At 43.8% G+C, this 27,420-nt stretch overlaps 1 protein-coding gene across 2 annotated transcripts in view; it reads left to right on the top strand.

Moving 5' to 3' along the window:
- The first annotated feature begins 635 nt into the window (after nucleotides 1–635).
- The window catches only part of LOC120764925 (hypoxanthine-guanine phosphoribosyltransferase-like), a 40,404-nt gene continuing 13,619 nt past the window's right edge, over nucleotides 636–27,420 (top strand). For both annotated transcript variants that reach the window (XR_009208593.1, XM_040089080.2), the window contains exons 1-6: nucleotides 636–749; nucleotides 2,643–2,749; nucleotides 4,218–4,401; nucleotides 18,656–18,721; nucleotides 20,802–20,819; nucleotides 22,983–23,065. Coding sequence is in view for 1 of the 2 variants with exons in the window: in XM_040089080.2 (XP_039945014.1) it covers nucleotides 723–749; nucleotides 2,643–2,749; nucleotides 4,218–4,401; nucleotides 18,656–18,721; nucleotides 20,802–20,819; nucleotides 22,983–23,065 (485 nt within the window). In the remaining variant the exon portion in view is untranslated. The remainder of the gene's footprint in view (nucleotides 750–2,642; nucleotides 2,750–4,217; nucleotides 4,402–18,655; nucleotides 18,722–20,801; nucleotides 20,820–22,982; nucleotides 23,066–27,420) is intronic.

Genomic DNA, 27,420 nt, shown 5'->3' on the forward strand with positions numbered 1-27,420 from the left:
GTGAAGAAATTCCTCCTAATGCCCAACCTAAACCCGTTCTTAAGACTGTGTCCTCTTATCCTGTCACTGGTTTCCCGGGAGAAGAGCCTGACACCCACCTGGCTACAGCCTCCTGTCGGGGAGTTGTACAGAGCAATAAGGTCCTCCCTGAGCGTCCTTTTCTCCAGGCCAAACACCCTCAGCTCCCTCGAGAGCTCCTCATCAGACTTGTGCTCCAGACCCTTCCCCAGCTCCGTTGCCCTTCTCTGGACTCGTTCCAGCACCTCAATGTCCTTCCTAAATTGAGGGGCCCAGAACTGGACACAGCACTGTCACCTTCCCATGTCATCCTGAAGGGACGGGGAACGCACATTGTGCTGTGGGAGGAGGTCAACTCTCAAGACCAGGAGTGGGGACGTGGGACAGCGCGGGGATACCTGCACCCTGCTGGGATGGGGACAGCCCCACCGAGAGAACAGCTCCGGTAATGTGTCCCCTCTCCCCCATCCCGAGTTCGGACTGTTCCCCGCACCCGGGGCCGCTGCACGGCAGTGCTGAGGGCAGCTCCGCCGCGGCCATGTTGAGGGCGGGGAGCGCGGAGGGCGCGGAGGCGGTGACGGGGCCGCTGCGGGCGCGGCGCCTCCGGCTCCCACCGCCCGCTGCCGCCGCCGCTCCTGTCGCTCCCAGCGCCCGCTCCCGCCGCTGTGAGCCGCCCGCAGCCGACGCTTGCGGGGCCGCGCTCCATGGCGAACCCCAGCCCCTGCATCGTGGTGAGTGCGGGAGCTGCCGCCCGCGGGACGGGGGATGCTGGGCGCCGGGGCCGCTGTCCCCCACCTGCCCCCCGGAATACGGTGATCTGTGAGGGAACGCGGGGGGTGGCATGGCGTGGCGTGTCGTATCGTATGTTGTGTCGTGTCGTGTCCCTGGGCGCTGGGAGCCGCCGGCCCGCGGAGTCACCTTGAGGGCAGCCCCGGCCGCCCGGGGCTGCCCGTCCCTGCTCCGGCCGGGCGCGTCCCTTCCCGGAGCGGCCGCGGGTCCCTCGGGGTGGGATCAGGGGGGATCCGGAGCCCGAGGGCGATGGGCAAAGCCGGCGTTGGCGCCTCCGGAGCGAAGGTGGAAGAACTTCCCCCAGCGTCACAACTTCCTATTCCTGTTGCTGTTCGCGGCGTGCCGGAGGCTCTGGTCCGGAGAACCCCACATGTGTGAGATGGGTCTGGTTCTGCAGAAGCAGCATCCTTTATATTTTTGCGTAATTGCCGCATCTGCTAAGGCGTTTAATGAGCTAATGCTCATTTTTATTTATCGTTTTTAAGCAAGTGCCAATGCTGATGAAGTGCGTGCGGTGTCTGATGGCCGAGAGCTGTGACGGCCGCGAGGCTGCGACAGTAAATCCCTGCAGTCCATAAAAAAACTGATAAAACCTGTAGGAAGGGCCCATTCCCTGTCAGATGCAGAACGGAAGGTTTAGTAGACGCGCTGGATATAACGATGGGTCTGACCAAAGAAAAACCCTATGAGTTTTGGGAAGGACCTGCCTTATTTCTTAAAATAAGTCCCTGTGGACTGCAGGGACCATGAGCTCGAGCTGTGTGTGTGTAGCTCACACAGGATCAGTTTTGGTAGGGAGGGTGAAATAATAATGAAATTCCCCAGATGAAATGCTCATTAAAGATTAATCACCAAAACCCCATGTAAACAGTTGTCTGACCACTGGCCAGGTAAGTGTTTCCACAGACACTGAAATAAGATTTGAGTCCTGCAAGGGTACTTGTAGCCAAAATGGACACTTAAAATGCCTGCCCTGGTGAACTGTCAGCACTAACCTTCTGCTTTCCCTCTGAAATTCTTTTTCACATAGTAGTGTTCAGCTACATAACCAGAGAGGGAAGTAATTAAAAAAACACATCATGTTCAAGCTGCAGCAGGGTTAGGGTTCAAGGAAGACTGATGTGACAGTGTGCCCTGAACCTCAGCAGCGTTCGGTATCATTATTGTGTGTATGCTAATCCTTTGTCCTAATTAATATGCACTTGCCAGTGTTTCAGACTGTTTCATACAGGAAGTTTGCCTATGTGGAACAGATTGCTGAAAGCTTTAATTTCAGATTCTGAATGATCTTGAACCTCCCCGTTTTGGAAACGGTGGTCAGAGCAGAGTTGCTTCACAGCAGCATAACTTGTCATGCTCATGTAGCTCTCGTCTTGTCCTGCAAGCTGGTTCATGTGTTTTGTTGTGATTGAGTGTTGTGGAGATTTGGAAGATGTCCATGTCAGAACCTCTGCTTGCTTAATTGCAGATGCAGGTTTTGCATTACACTAGGAAAATCAAAAGGGTTAAAAAGCTTATTTTTGTAATGGAATATAGTTTCACTGAGGTGTAGTAACTTCACTTTCCTGCTCTCTACTGGAGGAGAACCTTGTATTTCACGCATTGCATAAAAACTCACAATATTTCAGGTAACCCTTGTGAACTCTTAGATTACTCTGTTCAGTGTGACATGTTTTTAGAGGGGGAAAGTAAGGTGGTTCTGATGAGCATTGTGAGTTTGATAGGTTTTACTCATGGGTTTGATAGTTTTTACTGAATAAAGCAAAGAACTTGAAGTTTCTCAGCACAGACTTTCTATAAGGCTTCATAAAAATCTCACCTTATTTCCTTTTCAGATTGGCGATGATGAACAAGGTTACGACCTGGATTTGTTCTGCATACCTAAACACTATGCAGATGATTTGGAAAAAGTCTATATTCCTCATGGGCTCATCATGGACAGGTTTGTTTGACCTCAGACAGTACACTGATTTCATGAAACTGGAATAAACATCTTCCAGTGATAATTTTGCTGCTTGGAGACTGTCTAAATAGATTGCATTTAATTAGAGACTCAACTGTACAATTAATCTATTTTCTTTTTTTTTTTTTTTTTTGCTTCTAAGAGTTTGTTCATTTGCAGTCATGCTATTTTTTGAAAATTAGTCATAATTCTCAAGCGAAATTTTGTAGTATATAGCAACTTAGGACTTTCTTTCCAGTGTTTCTTTGATGTTTTACCTTCTTAAAATCTAACTAGAAGACATTTTGTTGTGTCAGTTCAGTCTGAAAATTTAGTCTCTTGAATTTCCATAAGATATTAATAAAAGTAAACTATTAGTCACATAATTTTAGACTCTCATGCTGATGTGGTAGATAAATAATGCCCAACTTTGTCCTGCCTTCCAAGAAAGATGTTATCCTCTGCAAATATCAATCTGTCACTTCTGTGGTTGCTGAAATCTGTGATGTGCTGTGCAAGTTTTATCTTGTGTGATCAGAAATGTGTTCATAAGCCTACAAGACATTTGTGTTTTACTTTGTATTTGCAAGTTGCTAATTTCCTTTATGAGAATGAACAACAAATTCAGTGAATTTAAGCCTTTTATGAGCGGTGCTGGATGGGTCTTCCAGGGGATCTTGTGACTAGGAATGCATTTATATTTTGCATGGTTCTGTTTGACTAGATACAATGAACATCCCTATTAAAAAAGTTTCTTTTTAAATATTAAAACTTTACACTGGAAGTCCATATAGAGGAAAAAATTGGACAAAGTACAGGTCATTAAGGAATTGATGTAAAGTTTATAATGGTTGGCTTTCTCTGAGAAACCTGCTGTCAGCTGGCACACAATAAATGCAGACCATGCTTTCTAAAATTAATGGCAAAATAAATTTAGAAACAATTATTGCAGAAAAACGGTGCAGTGTTCTCTTGCTCTGCCTTGCTAGTATTGTATTCTGCTTTCAGGACAAGTTTCTGGCATTCTGATTTGGCAAATAAACATAAACTCTTCAGTTTACAATTTGAGAGTTTTCTTGCTCGTCAGCTGGTGAGAGCTACTGCCCTTGGGGTTGTTAGCTTACATTGCTCTTTGCATGGAAGCTGAACCTGTCTTTGGAAGGAGAAAACACACCTTCATGTCTCATATCTGACAGTGAAACAGTTTCAGGGTGTTAAGGTTTGCTTTGGCTGCCTGTGGCATAGGAAAACAAGTGCATTTGGCAGCACTACTGTTGGATGTCTGAAAAGCAAAACTTTGTTGACCAGTAACATGTAAAAGTGACCAAAGTGGTGGGCAAATATTTCCAAGCAAAATGTGTTTCCAAGTTTTCTCTGTGTGTTTGCTGCTGCTAGGAGTATCAAATACTGCTGCTATGATGAACAAATTAAATGTTATGACAGCTCACTCTTCCTTGGTTTTGTTTAGGACAGAGAGACTGGCACGAGAAATTATGAAAGGCATGGGAGGACACCACATTGTGGCACTCTGTGTACTCAAGGGTGGCTATAAATTTTTTGCCGATTTATTAGACTACATCAAAGCCCTGAACAGAAACAGTGACAAATCAATCCCCATGACAGTCGACTTCATTAGGTTGAAGAGTTACTGTGTAAGTATATATGCAGTACTGTGCAATTTTAAGCTAAGTTGACTACAAATTATTGACAGAGGTGGTTTAATATTGTTACTGCCCTAATATGCTGATATTAAACAAATAATTAAGGGAATTAAGAGTCACAAGCCAATTTACTCTTTCTCTACCTTATTATATTATGTGTTTTCTTTTAGACCTTGATATCTCCTCACCCCAGTAAAATTGTTATGCTGAGGAGAGAGACCCTTTACATGTCCTTTACTAGTTCAGCAATTTCCTCTCTGCCTTCTGCCCCATCTCTAAAGCTGTGGCTCTAGACTGGTATGGAGAATTCTTCTGCAACTATTATTACAAAAATTTAAGTCTGGGAGTTTTTATATGGCCCAAACATCATTCTTGGACAGGATTACTTGAAAGCTGCAGAAATAGTTCCGTATCTAATTTTTTGTTTGGATGAACCAAACAATGAACAAAATGAGTTGTATTTGGCCATGAAGAAACACTAGGTACATAAACCTAGATTTGTGATTAATAGCCTCTGAATATGGCATTACCTTTTCAAGACAAGGCATAGGTTGCCATGGGTTTAGATTTTTAGGGAAAGAGTTTCTTTTGATTCTGAACACAGGTATTCAACTTTATAGGGAAACAGAACATTCTGTAACACGAGCTAACAGGTTTTACAGAAGAAAGCATAAGGTTATGTTGTGCAGGTCAGGGGAAGAAGGTGTTTGTCAGCACTGTATGATTTCCAGTTTACTGACAGCCAAGTCTCATGTTTTTGGAATTTCAGAATTATTTTTTTTTTCCCTAAGACCATCTATAAGATGGAAATAATGAGGGTTTTTTTGTTTCAGTTTTGAGTGTTTGAATACATTGTTTCACAATGTTATGCTGTTTGTTGTATATCAGCAGCTTTGCATTGAAGTCAGGGTTACTTGTTACAGCTGTAGGCCAGTCCCTATTCCAGCAGAAAAATACAAATAACTGAAATGAAAAAATCACTCTCATCCTTTGTTTTATTAAGCTGTGAAACCTGAGATAGAATTATTTACAGACTTAGTCTGGACTGATGTAGAACTTGATAAATCCATGATTGCTATCAAGCTCTCCGTTAACAGGTCATGACAAAGCCAAGAGCTGCATGGGGCTTTGGTCCAGTCCTTTTGCAGGACAAGCAGCCCTGGCTGCCTGAGGTGCACACACAGCTGCCTGTCCAGGGATTTCCTGGAGACCACACTCAGGTTTGCAGAGCACGAGGCACTAATTTAATTATGTGCTTTAATGAGAGTGCAAGGCTGGACAGAAGGGCTCGTGTCAGCCTTTGGTTGTATCTCACAAGGCTCTTTGTGCTTGTGCACTGTGTTAAAATCAGTGAGGGAGAACAGTCTGAGCCGCTTTTCTTCTGTGCCTCCCAAAATGGGAGGCTCCTGCCTCCAGTCCACTTCACCCCAAAGCCCCCACATGCTTGTATATTCTGCCTGTAAAAGCTGCAGAAAACTGAATGTCTCTATTACAGAATAGTAGGTTAAAGAATAGGAAATGAAGACTTCTACCTGTTTTTTCTTGGAGAGAAAATTGTGTATCTTCTGCTTTCTCCACTTAGCAACACTTCCAATAACTTACCTTGTTTAAAAAATCAGTACAAAATCTACACCCTTCATGCTCTCTACTTTCTAACAGTCATAGTTTTAATTTCAAAACTGGGCAGAAACACCAATTAATGTAGTGGTTTCACGTTCACTAAATTCTGGTCTTAGTACTTACTCTTTCTGTGGGAGAGAGACTAGGAGAAGAACAAAGCAGGCTCAACCTTAAAATTAACAAATAGTTTATTAACATACACTAAAAAAATAGGAAAAAGAAAGTTGGAAAAAAACTAAAACAGAATGAAACTTCAAAAACACTCTTCCCTCCCCTTACAAACTGTTCCCTTTCTTACAAAACAACATAAAGAGACAAAACTTGTAATTTTCAGTCAGTTTCACTATCTGACAATAGTCTTTCATCAATTCTTTAGGGGAAGAGTCTCTCTTAGAGTCATGGATCCCACTGACAACTTAGAACAGTTCTCTTGTGGGTTTTAAACTGTCACAAAAACAACTGCCCGGAGAAACCTGCCTTTGTGACCTCTCCCAGGAGCAGTTTCCCAAGCTGCTTATGGGTCATGGGTCTTAGACTTTTGCATACTGGGGTGTCACCGTTTAAAGATGAATAACTCCAAAGCAAAGGATTCTTCACCTTAAGGTACAGAGATATCTTCTCACTTCTTCACTGGTGCAGAGAGCTTCTCATCTTTATCTCTGTTCAAGCATCTTATAGGATTAATATCACTTAGTCTATCACAAACACCTTTGCTTAAATCCACACACAAAACAGTCATCTCCCCAAATGCATATCTTTCCCATGATTTAAAGGAATCTTCTAAATATAGAGCTCATTTCCATGGCTCAAGTAAGAAGGGAACAACCAACTCTTCAACCCTCTGTCCCAATAGTCTTTTCACTCTTGCTCTACTGACTTCATGCTGTTTTTCTTTATGTTCACTCTGTCCTTTCTTACTCTCTCAGAGAAGGGCTAAACTCTGGAAGCTTCATGTTGCCAGGAAAGGGTTAAATCTGCTCAGAGTCTTTGTCTCTCTCTCTGTAGCTCGTGGTGTTAGATGTTCAAGGCCACGCTGGTGAGGGAGGAAGAACTCGCAGAAACATCAGAGTTCGGAGCACTTGGGCAGTCCAGAATCACAAAAAAACAGGCAGGATCATAAATGCTTTCTCAGCCCACCCCTTGGTAAATTGGGGTGGCTTTGGCCCAAATGGTGCCCATAGCTCTTATCAGGGGCTCAGCAGAGATCTCTCCCTGCTCCAGGGAAGTTTGGAGAAAGTAGCTGTTGCAAAACAGCAACCTCTTCTTCCCCCCCTTCACCCGGGAGCCGATGGAATCCATCCAGGCCTCAGGACAGCTCCCCCCCAAAAAGGGGGGAGCAGCAGGCCCAGCTCGATGTTACCTGTCTCTCTCTAGCCAAAGAAAAGAAGAAAAAGGACCCACCTACAGGAAATCAAGGGGTTTTATATGGTACTTCCCAAAGTCGCAGCTAGTAATTTTCAGTGGTTAGAACAGATGCCAATATTCCAACTAACCCTCTGATAGGTCCCTGTCTTTTCTAAAGCAATTCCCAGGTCCTGACCTGGAGAATTATTCTACATTCTTCTATAGCTAAAAAACCAAACTGTACTAACCCATGACACTAACTCAGAAAAAAATACTGGAGAAATAGTTTGAAACACCTGAAAAAAGTCTGCTAAAAAGCAAGGCTGACTTTTTATTGGTGTCCCAGGTTTGTTTTGGTTAATTTCTTTACTATAGCTGGTTTTGTTTATTCCCCCTCAGAACTACAGTGCCTTGATATTAATAGGGGAGTGAGCAGCAAAGTAAGTTTTATGGAGATTACAATCCTGTTTTTACTATAGAAACAAGTGGATGAGGAGAAAAGCAGAGAAATGTAGACAGAAAGCTGTTGAAGCCAAACATTTTCCTTGAGATGTTGGCTTGAGGGTTTTTGATTTTGTCAGCCAGTTCTATAAAATAATTTTTTCTTGTTCTGGATGAGTGAGGAGCTGCTGTTATGTGATGCCTCCACTACACTATTCATGAGCATTTTTTTTCTGTAGACTCTCTTAGGTGGTTATTAATATCCAAATTTAAGTCCTTTAGATTGCATAACTTGATAGACTGGATAATATTATCCTATCATGGACATGTATGTAACAGCTTGACTGGGTCTTCCATCAGTAACAGTGTCAGAGTGCTAAATCTACTCTGTAGTTTTGATCTGTGCTTTGCTACAGGAAGGCATCTGTGTTCAGTGGTGTGAAAATCATCAAAAACTGTAATGGACAGCTGAAAGTGGAGCTTTCAACTCTATTCTTGCTGTCTCTGGATGTGATTACTGGATCATGCTGCCTGCCTTTACAGACTGGATAAAAGATGTTAAAAATATCTTAGTCACATAAATGAAGCAGATGAACTTTTGTAATGGTTCTGTAATTGATGTAATTGAAATTCTATTCTTGTTTCAGACTGATCATTTAATATTTACAAGCATATGTTTTGGGGTTTTTTTTGTGTTGCAATGCAAAGTTCATACTGTACAGCACCCAAAATAATTCTCTAAGAATACTGACATGATCAAGCTATGATTAAACTTTACTTGTAACTCCAGTTTTCCAAGTCCTTACAGATGAATTTTAATGATCTGGCAGGCTGTTAAGAAATAGAAAGATAGCATTTGTGATCGGATATGGCTCTCAGTATTCTTGACAAAGAGTTTATTCTGTTTGTGTTACAAGAAGAATGGCTTTTCACCAGTGTGGTATTTCTCCACGAGACTAGAAGACCGCCAATGGCAAAAAGAAAGAGCCTGCTCTTTGTCCGGGGGGAAAATATTGCTTTATTTTCCAGTCCTGCCCTGCTTGGCTAGAGATCTTCCCAATAGCTTGCCGGTGCCAAAGAGACCTCGGCCCCACCCATCCGGGGGCTTTTCCCCCAGGGGGTAGGGCCCAGAGGCAGGGACAAGACACCATCCAATCAGGGAGAAGTGGCAGTGGAAGAGAATTAGGTTACAGATAAGTAAGGAAAAATCACATGATACAGATTACAAATCCGGTAAAACACAATATAAACCCAATTAATGCATTACAACATTTCCCCTTATTAAATTAAGAAGAAGGAAGGCTCGGTTCATGGGAGATGCTCAAAGTTCAGACCTTGAGTACCTTTAAAGTTGCAGAAGAAAAATGATCTTTAGTGCAAACAAACCGTTTAGAAAAACACTGTTAAGGAATAATGATAATTAGAAGGAGAAGGTTTGGTGCTTTCTCCTCCTCCAGGCAGCACTGGCCACTTGTGGGGCCTCTGCAGGTGGCTTTGCAGTTTTAGGGATGAAAGGTTTCACCCACTTGGCAGGCACCCACTTGGGACCTGAGGGAGTGGACACGTAGGCATACCCATGACCCCAAGTGATCAGATCATGAGGACCCTCTGTTTCCCTGGTTGCTGGATCCTTTACCATTACCGGAGGCTTTGCTTTCAGCTGCAGTTGGCAGTTCTCTCTGAAATGGCACACAGTTGGTGGGTTAAGATTTTCAAATGTGCAATTTAAAAAGTTCAGAGTGAACAAGGCTTTGGACAACTGGATTTGGGGTGTTTCTATTTTTAGAGACTGATGTTGTTGGCTGAGGACCCTTTTGAGATTTTGGTGGGTCCTTTCCACAATGGCCTGACCTGTCGGGGAGTAGGGGATGCCTGTTTTGTGCTCTACTCCCCATTGCTGCAGGAAGCTTCTGAACTCCTTGGATGTGTACGTGGGTCCATTATCAGTTTTTATTGATTTGGGGATGCCCAGGAAGGAGAAAGCCTGTATTAGGTGTTTCATGGCATCACTAGACTTCTCCCCTGTGTGAGCAGAGGCACAGACAGCTCCAGAAAAGGTGTCCACAGATACATGAACATACCTTTGCCTACCAAAGGACATGATGTGTGTCACGTCTGTCTGCCATACCTCACAGCTGTTCAATCCCCTGGGGTTTGTTCCTGCACTTAGGACTGGGAGCGCGTGTTGCTGGCATGAGGGACACAATTGCCCGAGCCTGTTCCTGAGTTAGGTGGAACTGGCGAACTAGGCCTGGTGCATTCTGGTGAAAAAGCTGATGGCTGATTTTGGCTTGTCCAAAGATATCTGGGAGTGGGGCCATCTCCGCAGGCGCAGCAAGAGCATCAGCCCTTCTGTTGCCCTTGGCTATGAATCCTGGTAAATCGGTGTGGGATCTGATGTGCATCACATAAAATTGTTGCTCTTGGTGGGAGACCAGATTTACTAGTTTTGAGAGCAAGTTGAAAAGTGCAGAATTGGAGACCTCACTCAGTACAGCTTGTTCAGCTCTGTATACTACACCTGCTACATAGGCTGAATCTGTGACCAAATTGAATGGTTCAGGAAACTTTTCAAAAGCTCTAACAACTGCAGCCAACTCAGCTACCTGAGGTGATCCTTCTACCTCGACAATATCTTTTTCCCACTGCTGAGTTTGAGGATTTTTCCATGTTATTACTGATTTATGAGATGTTCCAGATGCATCTGTAAAAATGGTTAAAGCCTTTAAAGGCCTCCTGCTCTGAACACTTTTTAATGACAATTTGAACTGAATTTGTTCTCTAAATAATTTGTGAGCAGGCCGATGAATTGAAATTTGACCTGTGTAGCTATCCAGAGCAAACTGCAAAGCTTCATTTTCATGAATCAGGTGCTCTAACATTGCTTTTGTGATTTGGCCCAAGTTTATCTCATTTGGGATGTGAATACACTCAAAATCACATCCTGCCAACTCCCTGATCCGGGTCCTGGCTTTCCGGATCAATTCTGCTACCGGTTCCTGTGGCCTGGTCATTCTTTTGGACTGGCGGTGACTGCAGAAAACCCACTCTGTGATTAAGAGGGGATCCTTACAGTCTTTGTCCTTTTTTGATTTTCCCACTCTTTCCCACTGAAAAATCATCCCATGTAAGTGTGGCAATTTGCCTAAAATGATGAATTTGAATGGCAAGTCTGATTTGTACCTGTTGGCCTGTCTGGTGGCCGCACAGTCCTGTACCTTTTCTAGGGCTGCTCTTGCCTCTTGGGTGAGGGTCCTCAGAGAACTTAGCTCCTCTCCCCCTTTTAAAAGATTAAAAAGGGGGTCTAGGTCTTCAGTGGTCAGACCTTGCCAAAGTCTTACCCAATTTAAGGCCCCACACAACTGCTGGACATCTGCTAAGGTCCTGATGTTATTTTTGACAACCAATTTTTGCGGCACAATGGTCCGCTTACCAATCTCCAGACCCAGGTACTTCCAAGGTGGCATCCTTTGAATCTTTTCCTCCTGAAGCTCGAACCCTGCAGCAACCAATGAATCGATTGTCAGGTCAAGTGCATGGGACAGTAAGTCATCATTGGGGGCACACACGAGCACATCATCCATGTAGTGCAGGATGATGGCTTCTCCTACAGTTGCATGCACTGGGGACAGCAGGGAAGAGAGGTACCACTGACAAATAGATGGCGAGTTTTTCATCCCTTGGGGAAGGTATTTCCAGTGGTATCTTTTCCTCAGGGCTTCTCGGTTGAGGATTGGGACCGAGAAGGCGAAACATGGGGCATCGTCAAGGTGCAGAGGGATCTGGAAAAAACAATCTTTGATATCAATAATTGCCAAATTCCAATTTTGGGGGAGCATTACTGGGGATGGCATCCCTGGTTGGAAAAAACCCATGTCCTCAATGACATTATTAATTTGACGGAGATCATGGAGGAGCCACCACTTGCCTTTGTTTGCCTTTTTTATAACAAAGACTGTAGAAATTGATTTGCTGCTGACTCCAGGACGGTGTGGATGAATGTAGACAAGAGATCTCTGAAGTTGGGTAGAAGATGAGGTTTATTGTAAAGGATATGAGGCCTTGCTCTGAGCTGCCAGACTGCAGCTCGTGGCAAGGCCTAGGAGGTGGAGGAAGGGAGAGGTAGGGAGAGGAAATTCCAAGAGAGGAAAGTCCTCGGAGAAGGGTGCCAGGCAAAGAGGGCGTCCAGCTCCCTCGGGACCCCTTATCAGGGTGCTTCAAGGTGGGCTGGAACAGAACTTGGGCCAATGGGGTTACAGATACCTGATACTTCAGGGGAGGGTTACAGGTGTGGGATGAACCATACATTGGGGGTGAGACAGAACATTCCATTTGACCTCTGGGTCTAGCTGCAGGTGACCTTCAGCTGGTCACATAACTGTTTTCCCAGATATCCAGTAGCTCTCAAACATCAAAACTTGCTTTCAATTCTATCTCACTTACAGGTTTCACATTCTCAGAGTCTAAGCAGTCATATTTATAGGGCTTTCTGGTTTCATCCTCCCCAACAAAAGACTGGGGAATTCCACGGAGATGTGGTTTCTGTTACCCTGTTTTTTCTGAGTTTTTTATAGCCTTTTGAATTTTCATAAAATGGAGTCAGATCTTTTAGTTACTGTACAATATTAGAAGCAGTTCTACCTTTTTCCCACATATGTAACATAAACAAATCCTTTGTTTTTCATTCTCTGTCCTTTGTTTGCATATTTCTAACCTGAAAACAGTTGTAACTGACAGTTGGTTTAGCCACTTGGCTGAAAAGTAAAAAACCCCAGAAGCCAATCTTCAGCCAGACCCACAAATGTATAAAAAGTAAGAAATAAACAAAGAGGCTCTCTCTCGGCCTGGACTCAGCCTTGAGCCGGATCGGAGGAAGCTCTGCGCTGGAAAATCTTTCTCCGTGTGACTGCTTTGCGAATCACGGTAATAGGTTTCCACAATGAGGCCTTTAGCTAGCTGTTCATCCACTAGCTCCTGAAGCGCCTTCAATTTTTCTTTACTGAGCAGCCACTGCTCTACCCAGACTGGTGAATCAGTTTTCCAATTGAGTTTCTGAGTAGGGTGCTCTTCAGTGGCCACAGCCTGAAAAACTGGGAGGGCATCTGGAATGCCAATCGTGACCCCCCACTGGGCCATCAGGTCTCTCCCCCACAAGGGCTCTGAATAATCTAAAACAAATGGACGCAGTGTAGCCAATTGTCCGTTTGGCCCCTTAATTTGCACAACACTTTTTGATTGTTTTGCCCATTTCATTCCCCCTATACCTTCTACGTGCCCGGCCACATTTTGCAGTTCCCAATGTGAGTGCCACATCCTTTCTGGTACAATCGTTATATTCGCGCCTGTGTCCAAAACCCCTTTGAGGTTTATTACTTCCCCACTGTGATGGACCTCACACTCTGAGTTTGCCCCTCCCAATAACTCATGTGGGGCAAACATCAAGGTGTTTGTTCCTTGTGCTGTTTTTTTCAGGGAATGGGTCAGGTGCTGGAATTGCCTGAGCTATTATCTGCCCCTTAGGCAGAAACAAAGGTGGGCGGACACAGCGCAGCCAGAGAACTAGTTGTTTAGGGTTTGATGAGACGAGACCAGGAAGGATCTCGATCTCTCTCGGTGTGTACTTGGTGTCCCCAAGGATGACATACTTACTGCCAACATGTTGCCAGGAGCCTAGCACTTGTAGATCCAATGAACCTAAATGCCAGTCTGTGTCACTTAGGTGCAAGGATTCTGTCAGTTGTAACCCAAAAGGCTTTTGGAGACATTCTGTGGTTAGACAGGGTCTGCTCACGTCATGATCTGGAAGGGTCATATCTGGTGACTTCTGCTGAAAGGTAGAACTGATTATAACAGGATTATTTAACATTTGCATTTTTTAGTTTTTTCTCCCCCCTCCTCAGATTTGCCCTTTTTATGTCGGCACACTGGGCAAGTAAGCGCTGACATTTTAGTTTTTTGAAAAATTCCCTTTGAACTCTTGAGACCTCCCACCCCCATTGTCCTGAAAGTCCAGAAATTGCTTCTTTAAAGGGCATTGAGATGCCCAATGTCCAGCCTGATCACACAGGAGACATGTTGTTCTTCTCTTAGGTGGTGGCTGTGGCACAGGCACAGGGGGCATGGCGTCTGCTGCAGCAGCTCTTTGCGGTGGTCTGAATGCATCTCTGGAACTGTGATTAAGGTGTGCTGTCATGAAAGGGACCTTCTGAGTGCATACGTGCAGCATGTCATCTAAGGTTGGAGCCGGTTCCATGGGCAGGCTGAGGATGGCCGCCTTGCACTGTTCGTTTGCATTGGTCAGTGCCATCTCCTCCAGGACCTGTTCCTGGGCTCCTTCATTCTTAACCTGTAACTCGATAGCTCGGGTTAATCACTCCACAAACATTACTAAAGGTTCTGATGGAAGCTGCTTTATTTTACTGTAAGGTTGGAAGGACCCATCGGGCTGGATTGAAAAGAATGCTTTTAAAGCAGTCTCTTTAATGCATTCTGAAACAGCTAAAGGAATTTCTTGAGCTTGCTTGAGTGCTGCGACCCATTCACCATCACCACATAGATGTTCTAATCGAATTGGCAAATTATTATTATCAACAGCCGTTTCAGGATTTTGCCAAAGCTCCGGAAGTAAATCTCTTAATCTTTTTTTCCATGTGGAGTCCCAAAGCCTAAACTGTGTGGATGAAAGGAGGGCAGAAAAAAGCTGCCGGAGGTCAAAGGGAACAATAGGATTCCCTGCTAAATTTGCTTTTAAAAGGCTGCAAAACTATTCACTTTCGTGTCCAAATTTGGCCTGAGCTTTGCACAAATCCTGAATCGCTTGTTGGGGGAAGGGGTCCCAATTACTGTGGACAGCACCCCCTCTTTTTGACCGTCGGTATGTGACAGGGGTGGCAGAGAAGCCAGGATAATTTCCTGCTTCTGGGTTCCCGGCTCCCCCCCACCCCCCCGCCCCCTTCCCCCGGGGCGTGGGGACTGGGACTGTGGGCGGGGAAACCATGGGAACCAGGGGCAGGGAGGGGCTGGAGGCTTGAGTCACAAGAGGTGGAGTTGGAGGGTGGAGGTTTGAGGGTAGGGGGCGGAGTCAGAGGAGAGGGCAGTGCCGGGGGCAGCACTGAAGGGAAGGAAGGGTCTGGGGAGAGGAAAGGATTGCAAAAGGGATTGTGGGAAGGAGGGACAAACAAAGAGAGAGGCTTCTCATGAGTCGAGAGCACATGGTTTCGGCCATTTTGGGGAACAAAGGAGTCCCCTCCATCTTGTGACCCCCCCCTTCCGAACTAAGACTAGTTTGGGATTCACTAAGATGGGGGTTTTGTGTACTCGGACTGCCTGTAAAAGCAAACCGAACCCGGGGTTTACCAACAGAGGAAGAAGGGAGTTTTGGGGAAAGTTTAGGGGTTTCTTGAGGAATATCCGATTATGGGGAAGGGATTTTGGGGTCAGGATAGGGAGAAACTGAGGAAACTGGGGAAAGTCCACAAGGAACCAGCTTTTATTTTTTTTCATTTTGTTTTTGCATTGCAAATAAAATCTGCAAGCTCCAAAGAGCAAAATTTGCTTTTTCTTTATCATTAGGGGAGCTTGATTGAGAAAATTTTTTTACAACAGTTTCCCAAAATTCTGGGGAGCTTATTTGCTCAGATGATACATCTGGAAATTGAGCAAATAACCACTGAAGGAAATTTTTTAATTGCTTCTTGGAAAAATGGGTTTTTCCATCATCTGAGACACTTAAAATCTGATAATAGGCTCTTTGTTGAGACACAGATAGCTTAGAACCCATTTTTGGCTCAGATTTTAAGTTTCTATGTCCCCTTTTTAACTGTGACTGAGAAACCAAAAGGAAAAAAAAACTCGCTAGAGAGAAAAAAAAAAAAAAAAAACCCAAAAGGGGATGCAGTTTCCTTTTCCCCCCACCCCCAGGCTGCCGAAAGAAAGCACTTTGAAGGTTTTTTACTCTGAAAGCAAAAACCTTCCACAAAAGGAGAAACTCTTTTCTCTGAGGTTTAATGCCCCTTAAAAAGATTTTCCCTTAGAAAACCAAAAGTGGTACTCACTGAAAATCCAGCGTTCCTTTCCCTTCTTTCCCAATCACTCCTTTTGCCTGAGACTGACCCTTTTTGGTGCAAAAAGAGCTTCCAGTCTCGGTTCCCAGGGTTAGTTTTCCACGAACATGCGATCACTTTCTCTGGGAGCAGCCTGCCGTTCAGGGGGCTTCTTTGCAGCACTCCAATGGGTTTTTTGAGTCCAAAGGAGAAAACTGCAGCCCTGGCCTGTTGAATCCTGTGTTTCGGAGACTCCACAGCGAACGCCAAGCTTGACGGGTCTGTCTCTTTGTGGGATTCCTTGGCCACGTGCTCCCTGAGTGGTTCTTCCAGGTTTTTGGGAACCTTTTGTGGCTTCGAACCGCACGTAAGGCGCCGGTTGTGGTATTTCTCCACGAGACTAGACGACCGCCGATGGCAAAAAGAAAGAGCCTGCTCTTTGTCCAGGGGGAAATATTGCTTTATTTTCCAGTCCTGCCCTGCTTGGCTAGAGATCTTCCCAATAGCTCGCCGGTGCCAAAGAGACCTCGGCCCCGCCCATCCGGGGGCTTTTTCCCCAGGGGGCAGGGCCCAGAGGCAGGGACAAGACACCATCCAATCAGGGAGAAGTGGCAGTGGAAGAGAATTAGGTTACAGATAAGTAAGGAAAAATCACGATACAGATTACAAATCTGATAAAACACAATTTAAACCAAATTAATGCATTACCACACACCAGTCTCCTGCATTTAAGCATGGAAATTAGCAAATGTTGTTTGTATAGTCATGAAGGGCAGCCAAAAGACAGTGGATGTGTTGCACTGTCACTGGTGAAAATAGGGATTTTCAGTGGAGTACATGGTAAACTCTGGTTAGGCTGGTCACAGCAGTATTCTGAAAGGTTTCTGCTAACCAAACCTTACAGCAGATACTGTAAGGAACTTAAAATACCACATTAAAAGGTGATCTTGGAGTCACTTAAGTCAGGAGTTACAATCCTGTAAAACATTATTGTTTTTCAGCAGTGACAACAGATTTAAACAGTAAAACTCTTATGTGTTAAACCATGAAGCATGAAAGCCTTACCAGTACTGAACACAGAAATAAGGCTTCTGAAGATAATTAAAACATTGCTTAATGATTAAACAAAGTTCTTGCCTGTGGAAATCTGGTTACAACCAATGTCAGAAATCTTTAACTGTTTTTTCACCCTTTTGTTGTCTCGTGTCTGGTGATAAGGCACTTTGCGAAGGCACGACACAACCCCCGGGGTCCTAGAGTCCTAAGTGGTTGCTGCTGGTCAGTGTAAAAAGGAGCGAAGGTGGGCTTCACATGCAGTCCGAGATTCCTTTATTAACGTTACATAACTCAAATACAGTGCAGAGGTGAAGACTGGGGACAAACCTGGACCATGGGTTTTAAGGGACAGAAGCAGGGTGGAGTTTGGGGATCAAGGGGCCAATAGGGAGAAGACCAAGGAGGGACACAAAGTGAAGTTTACAAAACATAAACCCAGTGGGAAGGCTAATGTGATGAGATTTATATAAGCAGACCAATGGAGCCTCAAGGTATAGGGGACTCCCCAATGGGCAGTTCAGACAGGGGCTGGCACCAGGAAGGATTGACAGGGAACATTCGGGAATAGGGGTAGGTATTAGAGAAGACAGACAACCCAGGCTAAACTACCACCCCGGGGGGGGGGGGGGAAAGAATAAACCATAGGGTATTAAAACACAAAATTACACACAGCAACACCCTTTCATTACTTAGGAATGTAGCACCTGCATATGACATCTGATAGGAACTGTGAGACACTGTCAAGGTTTAAAGTCAGTTGAGTGAGTTTAGTAAACTGCAAAGATTTGTGAGGTGTCGCTAGAGGACACAAATGGATACTCACAGAATCTGACTCCAAGAAGACTGAAGAAAATAACTTTATTGTTTACCAAGACCTCGCTTATATAGATTCTGAACAATGACCAGGGATTGGAGAACAAGGTTACCACCTCTCCATCCCACTGGCCAGGCTAGAAGTCAATCAGATGACTTTCATCAGAAAGGAATGTAGAAAACAATGATTGTTTATGGTACAGACATGAGAACTCAGCTACAGAACTATAAACATCTCACAAAACTCACAGAATGTGGCAACAGTGAGGTACTCCTGGCAGCTGTTTTTAACTTTCCTATATAACAGTTCATTTACATTTTTATCACAGTTTAGAATTACTGAAGCAAAGTGCAGTGTAGTGATGGTGTATCTGTGTTACTGTTCAATTGTATAAGAACTAATTTGATTTATTACCAAGATTGGCTGTAAACCAAACATAAGCTTTTCTGGCTATTTTTGTAGCCCATCGTTCTAAATAGCAATCAGTGCCTTGTTTGCTGGCTATTCTTGTGGTTGACTATTCTTATTCAGAGTAAGACTTTCTAAAGCAATAAAATTAAAATGTAAATTACCAGCTATATAGCATCCTGTAGCTTGGAAACCAGAAGTGCTTTTTGTCCTGTTTCTATATCTGTAGAGAATGCATAGTAAGTCCTTGCTTTTTAGATACATATGCATATATAATGGTCACAGATGAGAGATGATGCCTATGTTGATGCAAATCTCTTGCCAAACAGTCTTTAATCTGAAATACCATCTTTGAAGTTGATTACTTGTAATTTCTTTGTTCATAGAGACATGCTGTTGCTGCCGTGCTTCTGAAAGCTTTAGCATTTACTAGTTGTGTACTTCACAGTTCTGATATTTACTGCAAGAAGAAAATCAGTTTAATTCTTGTCATGCTAATGTTCACCCTCCTCTTTCTTAGAATGATCAGTCAACTGGAGATATCAAAGTCATTGGGGGAGATGACCTTTCAACCTTGACTGGAAAGGTACAGCTCTCTGTGTTGTGTGTCTGTGTTGGTGTTCCACTGAAGGAGTGGTGGGAATTCATACTGCTGAGATGTGTAAGGTGCAGCCCACACCAGGAACACAGGTCCCCATGATAGGCAGTGACAAGAGGAGGAAATAGGAGAATGTAAATTGTGAATCTGCTTTTCTCCAGTGATTCTATGGAGATCGTTGACCCAGATGTCAGGGGGTAAAACACCACTGCTCCTGCTCTGTCAGAACACATCACTTTCCCTTTCTCCTCACACATAGATGATTTTTAAGACATGTATGTGTAGTGGTTTCACGTTCGCCAAATTCTGGTTGCCAAATTTAATGTGGTGGTCCTAGTGTTTATTCTCTTTTTGTGGGAGAAAGATTAGGAGAAAAGCAAAGCAGGCTCAAGCTTAAAAATAAACAAATAGTTTTATTAACACACACTAAAAGAATGGAAAAAGAAAGTTGGGAAAAAAACTAAAACAAAACAGAATGAAACTCCAAAAACACTCTTCCCTCCCCTTACAAACTGTTCACTTTCCTACAAAACAACATAAAGAGGCAAAACCTGTGATTTTCAGTCAGTTTCACCATTTGAAAATAGTTTTTCACCAGTCTTTAGGAGAGGAGTCTCAGAGTCATGGATCCCACTGACAACCTAGAACAGTTCTCTTGTGGGTTTTAACTGTCACAAAAACAGCTGCCTGGGGAAACCTGCTTTCATGACCCCTCCCATTAGCAGTTTCCCAAGCTGCTCATGGGTCATAGGTCTTAGACTCCTGCATACTGGGGTGTCAGCTTTTAAAGATGAATAACTCCAAAGGCAAAGGATTCTTCATCTCAAGGAACAGAGATATCTTCACACTTCTTCACTGGTGCAGAGGGCTTCTCATCCCTATCTCTGTTCAAGCATCTTATGGGATTAATATCACTTAGTCCATCACAAACACCTTTGCTCAAATCCACACACAAATCTAAACAATCATCTCCCCAAATGCATATCTTTCCCATGATTTAAAGGGATAATCTACATATAGAGTTCATTTCCATGGTTCAATAAGAAGTCCAGCCTAAAATGGAATGGCAAACTCAATTCCTTGTCCCAATAGTCCTTTCACTCTCGCTGCACTGACTTCATGCTGTTTTTTCTCTATGTTAACTCTGTCCCTTTCTTTTCTCTCTCAGGGCAGGGTTAGGCCTTGGAAGTTTCATGTTGCCAGGAAAGGGTTACATCTGCCCAGGCCTGAGGTGGTCATGTGGCCTCTGCTTTCTCCCTCTGGAATCACGGAGGAGGGGAGGGGGGAAGCGGTGACAATCGGGGGCCCATAGCTGTTATCAAGGCCCCCTGCTCAGTGGCTCCGGGGATGTTGAAAAAAGTAATTGATGTTAAGCTGCAACCTCTCCTTCCCCGCTAGGAGCTGATGGAGCCCGGCCAGGCCTTGGGGCCAGCTTCCCTCCCCCAAAGCGGAGGGGGGAAGCAGCAGGCCCCAACTTGATGTTACCTGTTGAGCTGACCATCAAGAAAGATACTGACCTGCAGGAAGTCAGGGTTTATATATGGGTACTGCACAAAGTCACATTTGACATTCTCAGTGGTCAAAACAGATCCCAATATCCCAACTAGCCTTCTGATAGGTCTCTGTCCTTTCTAAAGCAATTCCCAGGTCCTGGCAGGGAAAAACACTTGACATTCCTCCATAACTAAAAACCAAACTGTGCCACCCATGACAGTATGTCAGTGTAAAGGATGTAGGTATGACGGAATTGTACATCTCTGCAGTAGGACGCTTCTCTAGAAGAATGGCAATTGTATAGACTCTGTTTTGATCTCTTTTGCATATGTCTAGAATTTTCAGTCTGAATAATTCAAAGACTACTTAACATGAGCTGTTGAGAAGAATCTCAGCTAATTGTTATTAGAGCATCAGAAATTTTAAACTACAAAGCAGTTGCTGTTACACATGTAAACATACATAAATGGTGGTACAAATATTTAACTGCACTGAAAATGAGTTATGAAGATAAATAAGAAATTGTATGTTGTTGAGATACTAATTGATTTGTTTTTCTTTTTCTTCCTACCAGAATGTTTTGATTGTAGAAGTAAGTACTATGTTTCACTTGGAAGTTCTAATGTGTGACAGATAAGAGTTCTAATAGAAGTTGTTCCTAAGCCAGAAAACCTACAGTTTCTGGTTTCAAGGCTTCCAGCTTCTGTTTTCAGGCCTGAATTTTGCAAGTGGTCTCTGAATTTGAACTAAGCTGTGTTTTGAATTCTCAAATTACATTCAGTTGCTATATTTAACCAGGAAAACATCCATCTAAAATGGTTTGTATTTTCTTTCCATTTTCTGAGATTTTGTCAATTCTAAAATGTCAATATTTTCTTTCCTTTTTTTTTTTTTGTTTGAAAATGTAGCCTGAAAAAAGTGATACTAGGGATGTTATTGTTCTGGGTTCATCACAGCAAGCTAGGAAATTAAACTGCAGAGGTAGAAAGAGGTTCCTGGTATGAGTATCCTAAAATACGTGAAAAACAGATTTAAGCCTAGTGTCCCTGTGTGTAGTTTGTTTAGAGAATAGTGACATAGAGAATGCTTATTCTTAATTGGCATTTTGCAAATGCTAAATTCCCATTCCTCTGTCTTGTCATGGTTCTCTGGGTGATACCAGGTTCAGTACAGCTCAGTTTGATTATCTGGTAGGTGCTGTTGCTTAATTCTTGCTTTCATACCTCTATCTTGATGAACACCATTGCTAATGTGCAGACAATGTCACTTTCCTTGAGTACAATTGACAATTTCAGGATAGGGAAGCAGCAGCAGTAGACAGGAAAGGCAGATGTGCAACTAATTCATCAGCCAAAGGAAAGGATGTTCCCTCTCATAAAATGTGTTTCTATGTATTATTTTCCTGATTTGAGAAGATTATATTATTCCACAGGAAGCACATGCAGTTCCAAAACTCCTACCAAAATAGTATGTATACAGCAGTCATTGTGTGATCAGTGGCGTCCTTTGAAGTATATTTTGCTTCAGATAGACAGATGTGTTTACTTATGTATCTGCTCCATTTCAGATGAATGTAATCCCCAGATTAGGTTAGTTTCTTATTTGTCCAGTGACTCATCTTACACTCAAATATGAACACTTACTGATCACCATTTTTACTGTCAAATGATAAAATGCACATCTATTGTAAATTTAATGTCTTGAGCGATAGACTTTTCTTTACTGCATCCCTTTAATGTCCAAAAAAAATCTGTACAAAATGGAGATTTATCTCCTATAAACAGCTCATCATACAACAGAAAATCAGTAACAGGTTCTGCTTTTCTCTTAGAGCATGGAAGTAGCTGTGTATTTACCACCTTTGATTTTTATCTATATACCTGTACATCTTCAACTTCTGTGGAGTTTAATGATTAAAAGCATTGAGTGTTAATGGTAATGCTGACAGGTGCTCTGTTGAGTTTGTTGTTTGATTTTTATTTTAATTGTGAGTCATGGGAAAATCAGCTGAAACCAGGATATTGCTGCTTATTTGCTGTCTGCCTCCTTCACTTCAAATGGATTTGATTTTAGGCCAGGGCAAGGACTGTCCCTGTAAAGATGGTGTGATTGTTTGAGTCCAAATGAGGAGGCCATTTCTGATGCTTCAGTTTCAAGCCATATATTCTCTTTTTATTTTCTGTTTATATGTGCAGTGAATGGGATTAAAATGCCATGTCAAAATTTATTTTAGTGTGTTTTAGACTTCAGAACTGCACTCAGACTTCCCTGTGGAATTTCTTCAGGTATTTCTTGGCTCTGTAAAGTAAATTGTACTCATTTTCCTTTAACTGCCTGTTTTCCCTTCTTGCTTTTCTTCTTATTGAATACTCTGTAACTGAGCTCAACAGCGAAACTAACATTACTCTTATCATACTCAAATTAAACATTATCTCATTGCTGCAAGGAGCACAAGCCATAAAATATCCAGAAGGAGCCAAGGTCATTGCAGTAACTGCTTGTTCAGCAACTGTTTCTAAAGTCGTGGTTATCCACAACAGTTAAGCACTCTTGTTAATGTGTGTGATCACTTTACCCATCATGGTTGTGTAAGCTCAGTGCTGTGTTTCGTGTCACCTGTATTTGGTTGTGAGCATTTTTACAGGCTGTAGTTTGCCATATTTTCATGCTGCTGTGGATGAGCAGTTTTGGTGGTAGAAACCTGAAAGTGCTACATGTTTAATATTCTGTCTTACATGAGTGTTTTTATTTTCAGGACATAATTGATACTGGTAAAACAATGAAAACGTTGCTGTCTCTACTTAAACAGTACAATCCAAAGATGGTGAAAGTAGCCAGGTAAATGTTTGATGAGTATTTGTGCTGGTTTTCACCTTAAGAAGGTTAAAAAAAAAACAAACCTCAAACCAACAAGTAAAAACAAACATAGAACACATTTCCATGGAAGAGAAGCAGGAGGGAACATTTCTGCAGGAGTCATATGCGATGTGATCTGTTGAAGTCACTACTTGTTTAAACTCCTAAAGCACTTTTGCATGTTATAAGCACATATATATGTTAAGGATATTGGAAACACTGTTTTTTCCAGTCTTATTGCTGGAAGAATTCCTGTGCTTCAGAAAGGCATAGCTTGTGCATGCCTGGAACACTTGTTGCCTATCATATTATGGTAAGGTTTGTGGGCTTTTACCACTGAGGTCCAAGTTTAGAAGTATCTAGAAGAATTTAAATCTTTTGGTCTTAAAAGAAATACCCTCTCAAGTTAATAGAGGTATTTTCAACACAAATTTAGCTCATAAATGTAGACTTTAACTAGAAGGGGGAATAAGAAAAATTAGTGGTTGTCACTTACCTGTATGTAGTGTCTCTCCAGAGATGTTTGTTTCTGCTGGCACTATCTGCAACTTCACTATACTGCAGTAGTGAACCTGTGCAATGGAGATATTTTTTTCTACTTTTCCTCCTTTAATTGCGGAATTTAATTAATTTGCACACTAACATGAGTGAGTGTGTAGTGCGCATACTGCAGCTGAGCTTTAGAGGTCATTCTGTGAGAGTTACCCAGCCATATGCTCTTCCAGACTTTTCTACTTAGTTACACCTTTAATCAGTTAGTTTCAAAACATTTCATAATTAAATAACTTGCAACCTACAAGAAATATTGAAGATTATATTGTATTATTAACCAATATCAACATTCCTCCTACTTCTTTTTAAATTGCCTCTGTTGTGCTGCTATGCTGTGGTTGTGAATTTTTTTAATAAAAGCATAATGATTTCTGGGGATTAGAGATAAAGCAGAGCTGGGTGTAATAACTAATCACTTGTGTTGCTATAACAATGTCAAAGTACTTGTTAGATTTACCAGAACAGCTCTTCTTGCTGATAATCTGGCAGTGACCTGCTGAAGGTGAGGCCATTGTGGATTTCTCCATGGACAGTTTTTAAATGTGTCACTGAAAAGTGTTGTAACACTACAGTGTAAATCTATAATGGTTTGGGACAAATTTGGGAGAAAACCCCTGTATAGGATCCCTCTAAGGAAGCAAACCCAAGTGGCCCCTCCCTCCAACTGGTCCAGAAAAAAAAACAAACAAAAAAAACCAAAAAAACAAACCCCTTTGGAGGAAAGTGGAAAAAACTATTTTACTAAACAAATGAAGTGCATACAAGTATAAAGAATGAATAATATGAAACAATAAAACCTCTCCTTCTGAAGTGAGATGGCAAATTGAGAAAGTCCTTGCCATGGGTGGAGCTCGGCTCTCTCTCTCAGCGTCTCCTCAGTCCCAGTCTCTCCGGCGCTGCTGGAAAATGCCCAGGTCCAGGCCCCAGTGGGCCGCAGGTGCAGCCCCCAGTGCTCCCCTGGGTTTTCAGTCCAGAGCAGGTTTAAACAGTTCCAAGGAAAAGGAAAAAAACAGTCCAGGGAACTTCTCTGCCCTAGCTAGCTGAAACTAACTAAAAGCAAAACAAGATCTCTGTCCTGCAGTCTCTCCAAGCCTCCGCCGAACACACTGTCCGCAGCAGAATGTGGAGGAGTCAGGCAGTTTTCTCAAAACAAACTCCGCGCTTCTCCTTGCTCTTAGAACCAGTCTTAAAGGCACAGGACTCAATATACAGCACAAACAGAACAGACGATTGGGGATACAAGCATCATAAAGTTACCCTAGGACATTCCACCCCTTATCCCCATATCGTCAATTTACTAAAACTAATATATACTCCAGCTCTACATACACATACATCTATATAAAAAACAATATGCAATATACAGTTACATACAGTGGCAGTACCATTCAGCACACAGCGATAATTACACACAGTTCTCACCCAACAATCAAATCTCCCTGGGGTACACATCGTGTGGTTCCATCTTTCTGCATTACCCACCATGTGCAGCCTGGCCCCTGAGCAAAGACAATCCCACGGATGGGGTCCTCTGTACTTGAAGCAGAATTGATCCAAACTGTCTTCCCTAATAAACCTCTTACATGTACTACTGGGACTTTCTCTCCATCTACTGTATGTAGGGACTCAGATTGGGCAGGGCCTGCTCTGTTGGTGGAACCTCGGGTGTTAACTAACCAGGTGGCCTTTGCTAGATGCTGCTCCCAGTTTTTGAATGATCCCCCACCCAGTGCTTTCAGGGTGGTTTTTAGCAGCCCATTGTATCTTTCTATTTTCCCTGAAGCTGGTGCATGATAGGGGATATGGTACACCACCTCAATGCCATGTTCCCTAGCCCAGTTGTTGATGAGGCTGTTCTTGAAATGAGTTCCATTGTCGGACTCAATCCTCTCAGGGGTACCATGCCTCCAAAGAACTTGTTTTTCAAGGCCTAGAATGGTGTTACGGGCCGTAGCGTGAGGCACAGGGTAGGTCTCCAGCCATCCTGTGGTGGCCTCTACCATTGTGAGCACGTAGCGCTTGCCTTGGCGGGTTTGGGGAAGAGTGATGTAGTCAATCTGCCAGGCTTCCCCGTACTTATACTTGGACCATCGCCTGCCATACCATAGGGGCTTCACCCGCTTGGCCTGCTTGAAGGCAGCACACGTCTCACAGTCATGGATAACCTGAGAAATACTGTCCATAGTTAGATCCACCCCTCGGTCTCGTGCCCACTTATAGGTGGCATCTCTGCCCTGATGGCCTGAGGCATCATGGGCCCATCGAGCTAGGAACAACTCTCCTTTGTGTTGCCAGTCTAAGTCTATCTTTGACACCTCTATCTTGGCAGCTTGATCTACCTGCTCGTTGTTTCGGTGCTCCTCATTAGCCCGACTCTTGGGGACATGGGCATCTACATGACGGACTTTGACAGGTAGCTTCTCTACCTGAGTGGCAATGTCCTTCTACTCATCTGCAGCCCAGATTGGTTTTCCCCTACGCTGCCAGATGCCCTTTTTCCACTTCTCCAGCCATCCCCACAGAGCATTGGCTACCATCCACGAATCAGTGTAGAGGTAGAGCTTTGGCCACTTCTCTCTTTCAGCAATGTCCAGGGCCAGTTGAACAGCTTTGAGCTCAGCGAGTTGGCTTGACCCACCTTCTCCTTCAGTGGCTTGTGCAACCTGTCGTGTCGGGCTCCATACGGCTGCTTTCCACTTCCGGTTCATCCCTACGACGTGGCAGGAACCATCAGTGAAAAGAGCATAGCGTGTTTCTTCTGCTGGCAGTTGGTTGTATGGTGGAGCTTCTTCAGCACGTGTCACTTGTTCCTGCTCTTCATCCATGAGATCAAAGTTTTCACCTTCCGACCAATTTCTAATTATTTCCAAAATCCCAGGGCGATTTGGGTTTCCAATGCGGGCGCGCTGAGTGATGAGGGCAATCCATTTGCTCCATGTGGCATTGGTGGCATGGTGGGTAGAGGGAACTTCTGCTTTGAACATCCATCCCAGCACTGGTAGTCGGGGTGCCAGCAGGAGTTGTGTTTCAGTGCCTACTACTTCTGAGGCGGCTTGAACTCCTTCATAGGCGGCCAAGATTTCCTTTTCTGTTGGAGTGTAGTTGGCTTCGGACCCTCTGTAGCTTCGGCTCCAGAATCCCAGTGGTCGGCCCCAAGTCTCCCCAGGCACCTTCTGCCAAAGGCTCCAGGACAGGCCATTGTTCCCGGCTGCTGAGTAGAGCACGTTCTTCACATCTGGTCCCGTCCTGACTGGGCCAAGGGCTACTGCATGAGCGATCTCCTGCTTGATCTGGGCAAAGGCTTGTTGCTGTTCAGGGCCCCAGTGGAAATCGTTCTTCTTGCCGGTGACCAGGTAGAGAGGGCTCACAATCTGGCTGTACTCAGGAATGTGCATCCTCCAGAAACCTATGGCGCCTAGGAAAGCTTGTGTTTCCCTTTTGTTGGTTGGTGGACACATTGCTGTGATCTTGTTGATGACTTCAGTGGGAATCTGACGCCTTCCATCGTGCCACTTTACTCCCAGAAACTGGATCTCTCGAGCAGGTCCCTTAACTTTGCTCTTCTTGATAGCAAAGCCAGCCTTCAGGAGAATCTGGATCATCTTCTCTCCCTTCTCAAACACTTCCATTGCTGTGTTTCCCCACACAATGGTGTCATCGATGTACTGTAAATGTTCCGGAGCCTCACCCTTTTCCAGTGCAGCCTGGATCAGTCCATGGCAGATGGTGGGGCTGTGTTTCCATCCCTGGGGCAGTCGGTTCCAGGTGTACTGCACACCCTTCCA

Source organism: Hirundo rustica, chromosome W, assembly GCF_015227805.2.
Source record: "Hirundo rustica isolate bHirRus1 chromosome W, bHirRus1.pri.v3, whole genome shotgun sequence".
Taxonomy (NCBI): Eukaryota; Metazoa; Chordata; class Aves; order Passeriformes; family Hirundinidae; genus Hirundo; species Hirundo rustica.